We start from the raw sequence: 18819 nt of genomic DNA on the forward strand, positions 1-18819 counted from the left end.
GAGAAAAACGGGCTATCAAAATGATATAAATTAAAACAGTCAAATTCATCTGAAAAATAAAAACAACTTTGTTACATCCGCATTCAAATTTCAAAATAACCGCAAATCAGTCCACATCATTAATCGCTCAATTCTTATGGATTGAATAAAAGCACCCTGTGAATAAACGTTTTTTGTAATTCGATAAGAATAAATGTATAAGACAATTAATTTACAAGTACGCCGAATAAAGTACTTGTTCTATTTAACCATCTCTGTCTCTCAATGCGAAGTTAATCTATATTTACGTCATCCAATCCAGAGTTAACAAAATTCTTTCCGGATAAAACACCCTTGGAAATTTCTAGAAGACTGCAGCCACCGGCTTTTCCTCAGCAAAGGCGGAGAAATTGAGCTTCATCACTAGAATGTTCATTCTAAGCTTTCATCAGCCTCAACAAGTTTCAGATGATATATTCAGAATGAAGACCACAAGCATTGGTCGATCATCGAAAATAACGATTTATTTAAAGCGTAACGCAGTTCTGGTTATCGTAAGCAAAATATCTGACAGAGGCACGTTTTATAGAATCTTTTTATCGCTTCCAATTGCAACAATAACCATTATAGTTTGATATGTTGCATATTATAATTAATAGCGTTTCCTAAACCGTTAGTATAGTGTTTGCAGAAAAGTGTTCCCATACAACTGTTTTAACAGTTACATAACCTAACTACAGATTTAAAATTCAATCTTTTCGGAATTCACGATTCAGGCAATGTATTTTACAATTTCTATAATCGTTTGCTAAAAGTTTTTTACGTTTCATGAATTGTCGTTTGACGATTTCAGAAATCGTTTGGTTATAATCCTCATTTATGCGGGTTATTATTTAGCTTTGAGGCCAGGCTTTTGATGACAGTAAATTATCTATTCCATAACAGTCTGAGATTATTTGATAACAATACTTACTTGGTATTTAAAGATAATTGACCACCCTCTAATCATAGCCAAAAGGAAGCAAAACAAAAAGTTGCATGAATGCCTTTTGCCAAGCAAATGTTCTCATTTTTTGCAAAAATCTCCTCTTCCTCAAAAATGGATGAATCCATCATGAGCGTGTATTTCATTTAGGGAAACGTCAAACGAAGCTGTGATTCAAGGTCTCTTAAAACCATTTAAAAATTGTTAATTGAAATTGTTTTATAACAACATTTTTCAAACCGGCATAAAACCATTTTAACACTGTTTTACAACTGCCTTAAGATTTTCAATATTAATTTACTGATCGCCATATTGATTGTGAAATTGAATCGAAATTACTGACGCTATCTTGATGGAAATAATACTTTAATACTATAAACTAGACATTTTTAACAAATTTAACAATGTTGGTGGTACTATTTGTTGTATAGGTCATAAATTTCAATGCAAAACAAAAATTGAATCATTTGAGCAAATTTATATTTTCCTTAAATTGGAATTTTTTATTAAATAATTATTTTTTTCAATTAAAAAAATGCTCAAAATGTAGTCAATTTTGATTTTCTTTAAGGCGCGCTTATGTTTTGATGCTATTTCGTATATATTTCACCAGAACTCTGAGGTTGCAGAAAGTTTCATGCTAAGATTGAAAATGAAGATGAGAATATTTTTAAAATATTTCAAATGGAATCTTTACCAATCACCAAATGCTTGAGAGAGTAAGTGATAACACGACAAAAAAACGGAACAGAAAGCTCCCACAGTAAAATTTGTATCAGATTCAACAGCTGCCACAGTAAAATTCCTATCAGATTCCTTGACGAAGTTTTAAAGGAGCTGTGGATAGTCTTAAAAGAGCTCTGAAAGGTTTCTTAAGGCTATGTCTATAAGGTCGAATAAAACGTTTCTGTGGGATGTTTTGTTATAGCGTATAGAATTAGCTTTAAAAACGTTAACAAAATGGTCCCTTTTGGCCACATGTTAGCTTTAAAGTAGTTGTGCTAATAGCGTAGAATGCGCTTTGGCTTATAAAGTAGCTTTAGGAAATAGTCTTAAGCGGACTGTTAAGGTTGGAATAAAACTTAAATTGTTACTAGGGCTTGTTATATTGCTATCAAAGGGTGATATAATAGAGTTAATCTTGCATGGATTTGAACATCCTACGAGTACTAAATTAAATGTCATTTTGCAAGGAAAAATTTTATTAACAATATATCTTACTTTGATATAATTTTGCTATCTGATCGGGCTTGCATACAACTTTCATACAATTTTTGCTTTGCACTTATGACTAGTATGCAATGTTTGACTGTAGCCTGCATTGTACTCAAACTTTTCTGCATTTTCCTAATTGCACAATTAAGTGTCCATTTCCCGGCCATTTTAGCGTTCCCGCGAATCGGGAAATCCGACGATCCTTTTTACCGGGAAATCTCGGGATCCCGGAAAAAATAGGAATGAAGTTTTTAACACTCAACTGCCTACGAAACCTTATTTATATGTTTTTTTTTCTAAATTTTAGGTAGTAGTATTGCAAAACATTTCAAGCTTTTTCAATGCCTCAAAATTCAATATGCAATTATTAATCCCAAACCCAAAAACTAAGTACTTTAACCAACAAAGATTAAGATTTTTGGCCTTATACACTACAACTATCAATAGACGTTGGTCAGGCAGACTTCAGGTTATTCTTCAAATCTCCTAAATTTTCAGAAAACTATCCTTTTGTTTCAAAATATGTCATTTCATAGCCGATGATTTTGCTACTGTTAACAGTTTGCGGATCGGAAGTTCTAATTGGTGAATGTTGCAAAATAGAACATCTTGATTCTTTTCGTAGCGTTTCTTTATTGGAATTGTTTGGTTTTTTTTTTTTTTTTAATATGTCTTTATTAGTCTTTTAATCATTACATTTAAGTTACATTATTAAAGTTAAATTAAAGTGTTCAGATCAATTATGATCAGTTCAACTCTTTGATACAGTTAATTTTAAACATTGTTTATTTGATTTAAATTTGCTTAAGCAATAAATAATTTGATTTATAGGAGAATATCCTGTTGAGCAAAAAAAAAAAAAAAATGTATAAACTTAATCCTAAATCCTAAAAACTAACTTAATTGTAAAGAGAACGAATCTCTGCGATGGAAGACTGCATCGATTTGCCTCTGAAGTTGGAGATGATGTTGTTGGCCATCTCTCCGATCGATTCTATGCCTGCAATCCGATGAAGATCTTCGGTGCTGTGCCAAGGTGGAAGCCGCAAAATCATTTTCAGAACCTTGTTCTGAATCCTCTGGATGGCTTTCTTCCTCGTCGCGCAGCAGCTAGACCAAATCGGAACTGCGTACATTATCGCTGGTCGGAATACCTGTTTGTAGATTAACATCTTATTTCGCAGACACAACCTGGATTTCCTGTTGATGAGAGAATAAAGAGATTTAGTATATTTATTACACTTAGATTGAATATCTTCAATGTGATTTTTAAAAGTAAGATTCCGATCAAGTGTAAGTCCTAGGTACTTCACGTGATCAGACCATTCTAATGAAACCCCATTAAAAGTTATGGAATGATTTTCATTAGGTTTTAAAAATTGAGCTCTTGGCTTATGAGGAAATAAAATAAGTTGAGTTTTGGAAGCGTTAGGAGAAATTTTCCACATTTTCAAGTAATTCAAAAAGGAATTTAAATTTTGTTGCAATCTACTGCGTACCACCCGTAAATTTCGACCTTTGGCTGAAAGCAAAGTATCATCAGCAAATAATCTTCTACCTTTTCCTTCTGGTACATCAGGAAGATCAGAAGTAAAAATATTGTATAAGATTGGCCCAAGTATACTACCCTGAGGGACACCAGCTCTAATGGGTGTTCTTTCAGAGTATGAATTTTGATAGCTTACTTGTAAGGTTCGGCTAGTCAAATAATTTTGAATAATTTTGGTGAGATATACAGGAAAATCAAATCGAGCTAATTTAGCTACTAAACCTTTGTGCCAAACACTGTCAAAAGCTTTTTCAATATCAAGAAGAGCAACACCAGTTGAATAACCTTCAGATTTGCTAGCGTTTATCATATTAGTTACACTCAAAAGTTGATGTGTAGTAGAATGTCCATGACGAAAACCAAATTGTTCATCAGGGAAAATAGAATTCTGATTAATGTGAATCATCATTCTATTCAAAATAACTCTCTCAAATAGTTTACTTAAAGAAGGGAGCAAACTAATTGGTCGATAACTTGAAGGCTCTGAAGCACTTTTCCCAGGTTTTAAAATTGGAGTTACTTTGGCATTTTTCCATTTATTTGGAAAATAAGCCAAGTGAAAACATTTATTGAAGATTTTAACTAAAAAATTTAAAGTGCTTTCGGGCAACTTTTTAATAAGAATATAGAAAATCCCATCTTCCCCTGGGGCTTTCATATTTTTAAATTTTTTGCAAATCAATTTAAGTTCATCAATATTTGTTCCATAAGAACTTTCAAATACATTTTGTTTAGAAAGAATATCATCAAATTCAAGGGAAATTTGAGCATCAATTGGACTTACAACGTTTAAATTAAAATCATGAGCAGACTCAAATTGTTGGGCTAATTTTTGAGCTTTTTCTGCATTCGTTAAAAGAAGTTTATCTCCGTCTTTCAAAGTAGGAATTGGCTTCTGGGGCTTTTTCAGAATTTTAGTTAATTTCCAAAAAGGCTTTGAGTAGGGTTTTATGTCCTCTACTGCTTTGGCAAAATTTTCATTACGAATGAAATTTAAACGACGTTTGATCTCTTTTTGAAGGTCGCAATAAATAAATTTCAAATAAGGATCCCTAGTACGTTGATATTGGCGTCGACGAATGTTTTTCAGTCGTATCAAAAACTGAAGATCATCATCAATTAAAGGTTGATTAAATTTATGTTTAACTTTAGGTATTGAAGCGGCTTTAGCATAGACTATTGAAGTTGTCAAATTTTCTACAGCCAAATCAATATCTTCTATTCAATTCAGTGGAACGTTTACATCTAAATTACGTTCAATAAAATTCATATATCGCTCCCAGTTAGCCTTTTGAAAGTTAAAAGTTGATTTTAAAGGGTTTTCAATGGGACTTTGGGATAAAGAAAAAGTTACTGGAAGGTGGTCTGAATCGAGGTCCGCATGAGTAACTAATTGACTACAATGCTCGCCTAAATCCGTTAGAACCAAATCAATTGTGGAAGGATTTCTAATCGAAGAAAAACAAGTATGCCCATTAGGATATTCAACAGTATAATAACCTGCAGAGCAATCATTAAACAAAATATTCCCATTAGAATTTGATGAAATATTATTCCAAGATCGGTGTTTTGCATTAAAGTCACCAATAATAAAAAATTTAGATTTATTTCTGGTGAGTTTTTGTAAATCTCCCTTCAAAAAATTTTTCTGTTCACCGCTGCATTGAAAAGGCAAGTATGCGGCAACAATTATAATTTTCCCCATAGAAGTTTCTAATTCAATTCCAATTGTTTCTAAGACTTTTGTATTGAAAGAAGGAAGAAGTCTAAATTTGAGACGACTATTGATGACAATAGCTACACCCCCACCTTGTCGATCAAGTCGATCATTTCGTAAAATTTTAAAGAAAGCATTGCTTTTCAAGTTATTGTCTGGCTTTAAAAAAGTTTCAGTGATGGCAGCAATATGTATGTTTTGAGTTTTCAAAAATAAAAAGAATTCATCTTGGTTAGCCAGCAAAGATCTAGCGTTCCAATTCATAATATTTAAACATCTATTTGGATCCATGAGGGAATCGTAAAGTCATAATAATTTTGTTAGCATAATTAAAAGAAGTTTGGAAAGCTTCAAACATTGAATTTGCTTTCAACATAAGTTGCATCATTTCCATTAAATTTTGATGTAAAAATTTTAATTTTTCCTCAGTAATCTCACCCAAATCAACAAAATTGTTAGGATCAGAAAATGAAGGAGAAGAACAAGTATTTGAATTTCGGGGATTTTCCCAAGCCTTCGCATGAACGTTGAGACTTGGTTTTTTCCCATTTTTATTAGTTAAACCTGAAGAGGGAAACCCATTTTCAACCACCTCTGAAAACGATAAACAACGAGTCTGTGGCGCAGAATCAGCCCAGGTAACATTAAATTCACTTCGGGTATTACCCAGCCGTGATTCCAATGTAGGCCGAGGCTGACTGCGAACAGGCAGGTTGTTTGCCGGTCTGACGTGTGAAGACGAAAAAGAGGAAGGAGGAGAAGAAACTTTTCTGGAAACTTTGGGATTTTTCCTAGAAGCAACAATTTTTGCCCTAACGGGACAGTCTAGAGAATTCGAGGAATGATTACCTGCGCAATTCGCACACTTAAAAAATTCTGTTTTTGGCTTATCACCACCAAAAAGGCATTTAGATTTTTCATGATCGAATGAGCCGCAAAACATGCATCTGGCATTCATTCTACAATTTTTAGTGCCATGACAAAAAGCTTGACAACGACGACATTGCGTAATGTTTTGTAAAAAATTGGTAGAAGATTTACGAAAAGGTTCGAATTTGACTCGACAATGGAACATAAGACGAGCCTTTTCAAGAATTTGCAAATTATTAACCTGATCCTTTTTAAAATGGATCAAATAAAGCTCAGGAGCAAAACCAACACTACTGGTATTATTCGTGTTGGTTCTTTTCCTCATTTGAATTACTTGAATTGGAGAAAAACCTAACAAAGAATTTAATTCAGTTGTGATCTCATCCGGTGTTTGATCGCCAGTGAGACCACGAAGTACAACTTTAAATGGACGATCATTTCTAGTGTCGTACGTAAAAAATTGGTGTTTTTTATTATTCAAATAATTTAAAACCTTTTGAAAATCATTAAAAGATTCCGCCAATATACGAGCAGTTCCCCTTCGACCGATCTGAAAAGAAATCTTCACATCCTTGACGGAAGTGACGATTTCTTTTCGAAAGGCATTGAAGTCAGGAATCGTGACCGTTATTGGTGGAATCTTTTCGTTTTTAAGAGTATAAGAAGAAGAAGGTTTCTTAGTACTCTTATCAGAATTAAATATGAATATTTCCTCATCACCGATGTTATGAAGGACATCGAATGAGTTGGAAATTTCAACTTTTTTGGGCGATGGACCTGAATTAGGCTCGGCAATTCGTTTCCTACCGGCCCTTGAGCCAGCCGATGACTTCCCCATGCTGGAAAGAAAAGAGAAAATATGAATAAAAGAAAATGAAAATAATTTTAGCACTGAAAAGTGCTGATTGAAATACAGGTAAGGAAAAAAAAATAAATAATGTAAAATGTTCCTGCAGGTACACAGCAACGATACGATGCTCCGGCGTACGTGTTGACGGCTCAACGGTACAGATGGAAGTCGAATTGTTTGGTTTGATAAATTCTTTCTCGTTTTGACTTTTAAACAAAGATTTCGAATTAAAATTTTTTTTTTATGAAATTCATGGTATTATCCAGTTTAAAAAAATATGATAAAGTCTAAGCCATATATCAAAGTAAAACTATCATTTTCCTTGCCCAATCTTTTTAATTCCTCCAATTTAAATCATGTAAATTTTTAGTAATTTACCACTTTTCATTGGCTTCGGGAGCTCCCGGGATTTTTTAGCGTTTGCCGGGATATGGGAAAACACCTCCGTTTTTATAGCATTTATACATTGTAGAACGTGTCTTAAGTTCAGATACAGTTTCCACAAGGAAGAACCATACGAAGGAGAATCATCATGAACAGCTTTTTTCTTCTTTCTTGTTCTAGGAAAAAAACTCTGTCAGACTGCATAAGCCAATCAATTGGAGTGATTGTCTAAATATTATGGCAGCATTGTGGAAGAACAATAAACGACTCTAGCCTAGCTACGAGGTAGGAAGAACCCGTTCGGAGCGCATTCATTGGCATCAATGGCGAGGTTCTATACCTTGTGCAGTATCTTTACCGGAACCGGATGCAAGAAAATTTGCTACAGAAAAAGAAGGTGGCAGAAACTCACTTTCAAAAATGACGGGAAAATGTTGTCGAAGAAAACGCCACTTCTGAGCCCCTTGATGCCTCGAACAAGCGTAACGTTGTGATCTGAAAAAGAGAAGGAGAGAGAAGAAAAGGGGAGGGAAAAGAAAAATAGATGGATGAGAAAATAAAGGATAAAAATGAGCCATCATGAGCGAAACCAATTTGAAATTATTTCATCCCATCAGGATTGTCTTTTTTTCTTGAGCTGGATACATATTTTTTTTACTGTTCTCTTGCACTCCTTCACTTCACTTGAGTTGCTTGCTTACCTTTGAAATACGGATCACACTGGCTGCCAGGTTCACAGAAGATGTTGTAGAGTGGGCCACCGACTTCCTTGGTGCAATTTTCTACCGGGATGTCCTTTAGCAGTCGCTTTCCGAGAACGCACATGCTGTGAACGAAAAGAGAAACGGGAACATACAGAATGGATCCATTAATATCTTGCCAATAATGCGGCAACTTTCCGAAAGCTGTCACCACCCCCAGGAAGTAAAAATGAAAAGAGGTGGTTTCCTAGAGTCAATCAGAAGCTCATGAATTTATGTAATCGAAATTTCTAGCAGTCAGCTTGGAATTGTCAGATATGGTATCAATTATTCGGAAAAAATCACAACGAATACTCACAATAACTTGTCGTTGCCATCGATGTTGTTGAAGATTCCAGCATAAACCGCAATGATGGAGAAGATGACACAAGCCAGGGCAACGGTAGCAAATTTATTGACGAATTTCACACCAACGTAGACGATTAGACCTGAAAAATTGAAATATATGTATGTTAATTAACCACTAAAAACACATTGCCAATTTCAAACAACATAGAAAAATTAGAACTGCTTAGGTCAGCTGTAGAATAAATCCATTCCCTAAACTAGATTACATCTGATCTGGTTTGGTTTAGCACATGGCGACCGTGCCATTGCTCATTCAGGAAAGGAAAGAGCAGAGACATTCCTAGCGGGCCCCAGGAATTTGGTCCCGAAAATTGCGTTGGCCAGCGCAGCAAAAAAACTTGCCCAACCCGCACATCGGAAAGAAAATCTATCGCTAATGGGATCCGGATCGGCAAAAATGGTGATTGGAAAATTGGCGGCGGAGAATGCTGCCTTTTGATTTACATAATCAAACGATTTCAGAGCTCCGGAGCTATTATTGGTTGTGGATTGTGGATCGGCAAGTTCAATGGAACGGCTAATTGTGCAATTTGAAAGTACGCAGATTTTGTAATCAGCACAATTTGGAATGTGCTGAAGTCGAAAATTAGTTGCTGTTCTGTAGAATTGTGAATCTACGATTTTCTATTTCAATGATTTAAATTGAAATTAAATCTAGAGCCCATCACTGGCAAAAATTTAGAGTTGTTTAAATGCCAACGTTCCTAAAGGTTTATTTTTGGTAATATAATATTGAAACATATTATGTGAATTCTTTTTTAAATAATGCTGAAGATTGATTCCAAATGAGTCAGTAATGATGACCGTTCTGCTTACAAATATGGATGGAGTCCTTGTGCGCTGTGTCCTTGGACATCACCAAGGAAATAACATGCTGGAAACCTATAAATATTAAGAAATTTTACCAATACGAATCACATTAAAAAAAAGACATACACCGTCTTAGCCGATTTAGGCTCAAAGACTGAATAAACGTGGATAACTTAAGATTAACATTTAACACCCAGTTCCAAGATGGAAATCGAACCCATGCCCCAGGTGGTCCATGCGATTACCGTGTCACCACGCTATCCACTCGGCCACCGAGACGTACAGACGTACGTACGTAAACTTTCACAGTTTTCAAACATTTTTCATTTTCGTCCCATTTCAAATAAATAACTTATTATGTCACTGTCATACTTCGATTTCTAACTGTGTTATGTAGTTTGGTTTTTCCAAGTGAAATTTACAATTTACTCAATTTGTGAATTTTTAAATAGTTGCATTGAAAAAGAATCAATAAATGCACCAAAAAATCAAAACCTTGTTTTTATGCAATCACTTGAACGTTCTTCTTCTTTTCGTTTTGTTCGCTATCACTTGAACGTTGTTTGTGAATAACCACTTAAAAAAGAACCAAATCAGGGTCAGAACTCATCAGGATTGATCAGAATTCAAATTAAGCCTCAAAATATAAATCAGAAGAAATAAGCAAAAATAAAATGACAGATTCTAATCCCCTGTTATGTATATTTTTTTTAAATTTTGAACTTCAAAATCGATTAGTCTTCCAAATTAAAAACTGATGCTTTGGATCTATTCACTAGCTCCAAAAACGGTATTCAAAAAAATTGAAAACATTTTAAAAATAATGCTGAGAAATTTTCAAATCAAGATCCTGAGTAAAGATTGAGTTTCACTAGTAGTTTGATTTTGGTTCTTTGAAACTTTTTAACGAGATTTTTCAAATAGATTTAACTGTAGAAGTCTTTTGGGGGTTCTCGTTGATGTAGAAGTCTGTAAAATAGTCTTGTACGACTTTATTACAACTGTTTGATTTAGATTTTATATGGAATTTTTCTTTAAATCTAAAGCTATTGCTTCTAAGTACCGTAAAACGGGGTAACTTTGATCATCAATAAATTTTTCTAAATTATCATCAATATCTTAGTCTTTAGTTTGAATTTATTCAAGATAACATCTTTTATAGATCCCCTCATTGACCTTTTTTCTTTTTTTTTTTTAATATTTAGTGTCCAAATGTTTTTAGTTTAATAAATAAAAAAAATTTAAAATACAGAAATTGTGATAATTTGAAATGTAACGAAATGTATGACGTTTCTCCGCAAAATATGCCTTTGATGTTCTAAGACACAATTTGACAATTGTTACAACTTAAACTGTTAAGCTGGTGAAATTTTGCCCTTTATTTTAAAATAGTCTTATATAGTGGCAGGCCCGTGCGAAGGTCCCGTCCATGGGGGTGATTTTCGAAATTTAAATTTAGCCAAATATAATAACAATACGAAAAATACACAAGAAATAAAGAAATTGATTTCTAAACCATTTCCTTACTTATAATTAGAACACAAACTAAAAAAATAATAAATTTTAGTAGTAGAATGAATCAACATTTTCAAAACAAATTAGAATAAATGTTTCAAATCAATGCTATTTCCGATAAGTCATTGAAAAATTATTCAAAATGAGGTTCCTTATTCTGAACTAGAAATTTGCTATGCAAGCTAGACCACTGTAGTATCTTGAATTGTGGAAAAAACTATTACGATTAGAAATGTGAATTCTTGATTAGGAAAAAGAACATTTTGAACCAAGGAAAATTTATTCAATAGTTGATAATTGAATTTTGTTTGATAAAAAGAAGAAATATTTTATTTATTTCAAGACTGTCAGTGATCAAATTCAAAAATAAAACCCTTTTCTTTACTAAACTTAGTCCAGTTATCAAAATAAAAGGCTTAACAAGTTCTGAAAGTCAAAATAATAGCCTTATATATTTATAACACAACATGTTAAATTACTCTGACAATTTATAGATTAGGAAATGATCAATAAGAAACTGATAAAATAAAAATAAAAATAATTAATTTTCAAGTTTTGCCAAATTATTCAAAATTAGTTTTTAACTTCTTTTCCCCTCCAAGGATGTTAATTTTGTGCCTTGTGTAATTTATCAAAACGTTTTTGAATGTGATGTTAAGCATTTTGAAGAACAAGAAACACAGAATATATAATGAAACTGAAAATGGATTCTTGAAGAATATTTCATATCAGCACATTTTTTGTAAATCAAAATTTTTACTTTTAAAGTAGAGTAAACCAGGTATTAGATTTTCATTTGCTAATTCTGATGACCTTCGTGAGTCATGATATATGGCTTCCAACTTGTTGATGATTCCATTTTTGAATACAAACTCATTCTAAAGGCGAGGTAGGGATTTTGTATGTCAAGTTGAGAGTTCGCACGGCCTTGTATAGTGGTCATCCTGATAAGCATGTCTTGATATTTTGCTTTCCTTTTTTCATAGGAGTTTTACCCATTAAGCTAATTCTTCCTCGTTTTTTCGATAAAGTACATATGATTTAGTTCATAAATGTCCTCGACTTTTTTTTCACATTTTTTAGCTTAATTCAGTACTGTTATATAGCTCTCAAATATTATTAGTGCATCAAAAATTCAATTAGCAACTATAGAACCTAAAACTAAAAAAAAAACAACTCTCAATTCTTACACTATTTAAAAAATTAAAACTTTTGAAAAGGCAATTTTTTTGGCATAAATAGCTAAGTTAGAGGTCAAAAAAGTTATTTCCATTGACAGAAACTTTTTATCACAATGAATTCATTGTCCATGCAGTAGCGGGCTGAGAAAAAGACTCAGAATGCAATTTAATGAATTATGCTGAACACATTCATGGTTCCATACAATTTCACTAGCAACTAGGTGCTCAACTGGTATTTTTTTTCAGAATCGATTGTTTTTTTACGTTGAAATAATTTGAATTAATCGAATTTAGAAACAATAAGTTTTTTGATTTTATTTTCCAAAATATAGTTTGCTATATCTAGAAGATGCTTATTTTTTTTATCTAACTTGTACTAAGAGATTAGCATGGCATAGCTCCTTCATTCTATTTAGAATTAAAATGATCTGGTTGGCATAAATTTGTGAAATTCTTAGTTTTTAACGAGTGAATAGAGATTTTTGTCATCGTTGAAATTAAAACATGTTTCAAATGCACATAACTTTTTCGGTTTTCAGTTGAAATCATCAAATAGCACATCAAAACGCATTGAAATTTTATCAAATTTTCAAATAAAATATAAAAAAAAATAACAAAAATAATTTCCAATTAAAATCATGAAAACGCTTTAAAATTTGTTAAGTACCGGTATCATAAAATATTCCCTAAAAATACCATTCAATAGTTCCTTTGATGTTGCAACTTTAATTTGAAGACACCAAAACAGATAATGCATTCTTTGAAAAGATATGACAGAATTAATAACAAGCAACATCTATTTTCTCGTTAAAATCTTAGAATTCAACAAATTTTTGCCGACCGTACTCCAATACGTGCGCGGGGAGTCAAGTATTTTCTAGCTAAACTTGTAGTACTTGATTCAAACTTCAAATAAAACTTGAAATTGCGATAACTCCGGAAGACAAGATCTTAAGGACTTAAGATTTAGTGCTAAATGTGCGTATTGAGTGTCGCAATAAATATTGTGAACATAATATTAATGTTAGTTCAAAACTTACATTAGTTAAGTATAAAACAACAAATTTTAAATACATATGTTTAAAACTAAAAGCTTTATAACTCTGCACTGAATAGATGTAGCATTTGAGTTTGTTTAACGTATTTGTTGCTATATTATTATCTGCGTGCACTTGTCATCATCATCATTGAGTAAATTTTAAGTATTTGTTGCTAAAATATTCTTTCCGTGTACCTGTTGTCATCGTCATCATCATCGAAAATTGATGTAAACAAACGAAGAAAAATGTGTGAATAGTTCACTTTTATTTTCGCCATCGTGATCGTTAATTTTTCCCGCGTGTTGTTCCTGTTTGTTCTGCTCGTGGCTGAGGATTCCGTCCCGGATTGATAACTGCTGCCGGATTCTCCTATCGCCAGACAATCAGGTCAGTAACTTGAGTTGGACGAGGAGTTTGCAATCGAGCCAAACCACAAGATACTCACCAGTTCCCCTCCCCTAGAAATCCAGCCTCAGGAACAACCGACGGAAGGTCCGAACAGAAATTAGCGAGGCGTGGAGCAACCCAGTCATTTCTCGGTAACCCTCGACGCACGATTTGTTGGATGAAGCCACACCGTCAACACTACCGTTCAAAACACATCTAGAACCGGTAAGTGAATGATTGCTTGGAGAATAGCATGTGCTTAATGCTCGTTTCGCCTTAGATTTTGATGTGGGCCAGCACCGAATAAGTGGCCCAAAGAATAGTGTTCCCAGGCCCCAGATTGGGTGAGTGCGGATATTTGAGTTGAAAACGATTTGGCTGATTGGAAAATATATTTTAAGGGCTTTTATTGGGACCTGAAAACCGACGGTACCTGGAGTCAGTCTTTTTCCGGAGCTGAAAATTGTATCGCCCGAGAACTGGTGCCGACTCCTTCCGGAAGCTGATGCTGGATGTCACGCCTGCCGCCAGTGGTGCTCAACGGTTGCTGGTCATCTGATGACATAAGGGTCGCTGCATGTAAGGAAGAGGTGAAGAATAAAAAGAAACATGTAAGTACTACCGCTAGTCAGAAGAAAAAGAAGAAGCTTAAGTAAAGCAAGAAGAAAATAAGAAGCAGGCAAGCAGGAAGAAGAAGCAGCAGTACAGAAGGAAGAAAAGAAGAGGCGGAATGGAAGAAGAAGAGTAGAAGCAGAATGGAAGAAGAAGAGTAGAAGCAGAATGGAAGAAGAACGGTAGAAGCAAAATGGAAGAAGAAGAAGAAGAAGATGATGATGAGCGGAAGGAGAAGAAGAAGGAGATCGAAAGAAAGTATGCGGTCTGAAAAAACAAGAAAACAATGATTGGAGATAGAAATAAGCAACCAATTTGTTTTGGTTTTGTTTTGTGGCGTAGTTTTATGAATGTTAGTGATTTGTGTTTCCTCCCCCATTGCTAGCCGGGAGTGAAGCTAAAGAACTTCAACATAGAGATAGAGTTCTTGTTATTTTTGCAAAGTTTCATGTTTTGATAATATCTACAACTTTGTAGAACAAATTTTGTCTCTATCTCTTCAAACAAAAAAAGTTAGTGTTTTTATTTTTATCGAAATAGGCTGTGACTATTTAGAATTAAAATGATCTTTTACAGGTTACCATCTGAAGCCAACTTTGCACTGTACTACCAACCTCCTCATTCTACTTAAAAACAACATCTTCTGATCACGTTCAGGTGGGATTAGTTTTCCACATAGAATGAAAATCTCAGAAAAACGATCACTCTCTGGAGCCACCTTTGAACTGTACTGCCAGTCTTCTCAATCTTCGTAGATTCAACACGAGCGTCTTCTGGTCACTCTTAGAACTGGGTATATTTAAAAAATCCTATGAGTTATCATTAGTCAACTTGTTGTTTCTGTATATAACTTTCTTAAACCATGCCGATGTCAAAAAACTATCGATCTCAGAATTTTTTCACAGTATAGAGCAGCATTTTCTCTAGAACTTATGTTGATGTTTCACATAATTTAGATTTTTCAAAGAAAATTTCAAAGTAAACAGAAACGATTTAATTGTTATAAACTTTATTATTGATAACCACTTTCGAAAAAATTATGATTTCTTCGTGTTTTTTTAAATGTTTAAATTCTCATTTTATGTTTTGTGTCATGATATACCAGGAGGGAATACAGAAATATGTTTCTTTTATTTATTTTGAAAATTAAAATGAACCACTTTCCCTAGCCGCATGTGTTCGTGAGTGTTAAACATCCAAAATAAATCCCTGGGACTACCGAAATTCTAACTTCATATCATCCTGTGGGGATAATTTGGCCAAATCTTTTTTTTTTGCATTTGCTTTTTTCCCGCCTCAGTCGACCACGTTTTGTAGTGTCCTCCAGAGAAAAAACGCACACGGTGGCATGATCTCGTGAACTGTCCTGGGGGAGAGAGGTGTAGGCGTAACAGTCCATTTATTACGATTTGAGCCAGCCAGCCAGCCAGTTGAGCGATGGCTGACAGCTCGAAGAAGTACATTTGGGACTGAATTAATTGCCGGATTAGTGCGAGGCTGTTACGTGATTTACGATGAGTAGGCATCGAAGGACTACCGGAGCCCAGTAAACAAAATCTCACTTCTTCTGTCGCTCTTTCTCTAGCTTTCTTTCCATCTTGCTTTCTCTCTCTCTCTCTATTGGGTCAGCTTGAGCTAACAGTTAAACGTGATGTCGGACACGGATTAGCAATATTAATAAAAACATATCGGAACGTGACAATCAACATATTTGTTTCATGAGCCTGCAGTTTGGGATGTAGATTGGCGATTGTTGGTAAAGAAAGAAAATGAGAGCAAAATAATTGAAAAGCATTCCACAAAGTTTTTTCTTTGATAAAAAAAAGAAACAAACTAGAAATTTATAAGCATTTTTGATTTACACCACGTCTTTTGAATTATGTTGATAATGCAGGGAAAATAGAAAAATAAAAACGATCTCCACCGCTGCTTTTGTTCATTTTGGTATCATCTAGCGTGGAAAAATCTATATAAATGAACAGAATGAACATGATTTATTTATCGCTGCTGCAATAAATACACATATTAATTCCGAACAAGTGGCATTGCACATAGGCGCCGTAAAAGCCGAAAAAGTTTTCAAAATTCGTTCTAGAAATAAATAATCAAATTGTAGCTACATAGAGACCAAAAAGAAAAATGCCTGCATATATCTGGGGCATTTTTTTTTAATTTTATTTAAAAAAATTCGCAATTCCAATTGAAACAGTTCTCGCAATTGGTTCTAGAAATAAATGTTCAAAATGTGGCTCCAGAGAGTGACCAAAATGTAAAATTCCTGAATAATCCGATTTGTTGTATATCGTTTGAGGGATGTTTTCGTAAAATTTCGTTTCGTTGAATTTCAAACAACAATTGAGACAGTTCTCACAATTGGTTCTAGAAATAAATGTTCAAACTGTGGCTCCAGAGAGTAACCAAAATTGAAAATGCCTGCAAAACTTGATGTGTTGTACATTGATTGGGGGTTATTTTTTTTAAATTTCATTTCGTAAAATTTCAAATTACGATTGCAACAGTGTGCAACAAACTGTGGCTTCAGAGAATGACAAAAAAATAAAAATTAACTGAATAATCCAATTTGTTTTATATCTTTAGAAGATACTTTTCTAACAAATTTCTTTTCGTGAAATTTTAAACAACAATTGAGACAGTTCTCAGAATTGGTTCTAGAAATAAATGTTCAAATTGTGGCTCCAGAGAGTTCCCAAAATGAAAAATGCCTGCAAAACTTGATTTGTTGTACATTAATTGGGGTTTTTTTTTAAATTTCATTTCATAAAATTTCAAAATACGATTAAAACAGTTCTCACAATTGGTTCTAGAAATAAATGTTAAAATTGTTGTTCCAGAGAATAACCAAAAATAAAAATACCTGCTAATGCCGATTTGTTGTACATCGTTTGAAGGTTCTTTTCGTAAAATTTCATATGCAAGGCCAAATTGCACATGTTCTGTAATAATTTCGTCGACAATTTTGATTACAAATTTAACAAAAGTGAAATACATTTACTTATACAAAAAAAAAAAAAAAAAACGTTCTCGCCACATATGTGCAGTCACAGATATCAGAAATATTCTAAAGCCATCCCCCATAGTGCAGCCATAAATCATTCTGGGACCTCCCACATAGATGTGATCTTGTGCATGTGTTTGTTTAATTTTGGTGTGTGACACACCCACATGCACGCATTTGGACAAAAGCGTGTGAACAAACGTCGGACCGGTTCCAGTAATGGCCAGGCCAACAAGGAACGAACGGTTTCGCTTAACGACCGCCATGAAATTGGCGAGCAGCGGCCATTTTGCACTTCCTACTGTTTCCGCTTTACGACCTTTATCAAACGGCATCCTTTCTCTTATAACTCATGCTGTTGACTGCTCTGCTCCACAAAATAAAAGAAGCAGTGGCTTACACTCGAGAATGTATGATTGAAAAAATTTATAATTTTATTAACACACCAAAATATTAAGGTATTAAAGATTTTCAAGACACAGCTTCCTACTAAAGCAATATTGACGTCACAACTGCCATTGAAGTTTCAACTTTTTTTTTGCATCTATCTATCAAGGTCTACCCATCTTAGAAGGTGCTTGATCCAACCTCGAGTACCTGGTCAATATGGTATAATTTTCGATGATTTTTAAAATTATCCCTTCTCCCCGAGTTTGCTGATAACCTTTTTTTTTCGATTCCCACTACTGGTAAGCAATTTTCCAACGGGATTGAAAGTTTACTCGTTCGTTCCTTACAGCTTCCAGCCGAGCGGTGTCTGTTCAAGTGTACGGTAAACATTTCAAGCAGCTCATCCCCCGTTAGATGTTTGCGGGATTTATTTTCAATTTTGGCTAGAATAGAAATCGATCCGTTCTGGAAATGGGGAACATTTCGAGAGGAAAATTCGATTTACTGATTTTCAATCTAAAACGTAAATTTCAATTTTCTTCATAAATTTTGACACAAATTGTTTATTTATATTTTCTGTAAACAAAACGAAGGCGATGAAAAAGAAACTTTGCAGCTCAAATAAATTCTACACTTTAACCTGATTTAAAACGATAGTTGGACCAGTTTCTAAATTTATGACCAGTAGTTTCCAAACTTACCCATAACAACAAGCAAACAGGAGCCGTAAACCCTGAAGTTGTTGTACATCGCTGATGCGTCTTTGGTGAAGTCGCCGAATATCGACAACCCAGGCGCCATGTAAGTCTGAAATAAAGTAGAAAGCAATTTACAATTAGTTGTGGGAAATAACTTATTAAACATTTCTTTTAAAACTTGCTCAGTCAAATTACCTTAATACCAACATTTTATGAAGCCTTCCAATAAATAGATTATAGATTAGAAGAATATCCCTCTCTATTACTTTGTTGCAAAAATGAACCACACAAAAGCTCCAACCGGGCAGCTCGGAAACGTTTTTTTTTTCGATTGTGTTGCTACCGATACGTCGGGCGTCTGAATCAATTTCGCTCAATTACAGCGTGCCCGGTGGATTTCCCGTTTGATCCGGTTCCGGTACGGTCGTAAAATGAAAGGACTTACTTTCTGCTTCCGTTATGCTTCGTTCCGGAGCATTCTGGTAAGTAATGTCCCGGTTATCGTTCCTGTA

General features: G+C 34.1%; 1 protein-coding gene across 8 annotated transcripts in view; it reads right to left on the minus strand.

Annotated features, from left to right (window-relative positions):
- LOC129748030 (solute carrier family 12 member 4) overlaps positions 1-18819 on the minus strand; it is a 780735-nt gene that overhangs the window by 193242 nt on the left and 568674 nt on the right. For all 8 annotated transcript variants that reach the window (XM_055742491.1, XM_055742493.1, XM_055742490.1 and 5 more), the window contains 4 exons: positions 18311-18416; positions 8609-8738; positions 8251-8375; positions 7962-8044 (listed from right to left, as the gene is read on the minus strand). In XM_055742491.1, the coding sequence (XP_055598466.1) occupies positions 7962-8044; positions 8251-8375; positions 8609-8738; positions 18311-18416 (444 nt within the window). The remainder of the gene's footprint in view (positions 1-7961; positions 8045-8250; positions 8376-8608; positions 8739-18310; positions 18417-18819) is intronic.

The sequence above is a fragment of the Uranotaenia lowii genome, chromosome 2, assembly GCF_029784155.1.
Source record: "Uranotaenia lowii strain MFRU-FL chromosome 2, ASM2978415v1, whole genome shotgun sequence".
Classification (NCBI taxonomy): domain Eukaryota; kingdom Metazoa; phylum Arthropoda; class Insecta; order Diptera; family Culicidae; genus Uranotaenia; species Uranotaenia lowii.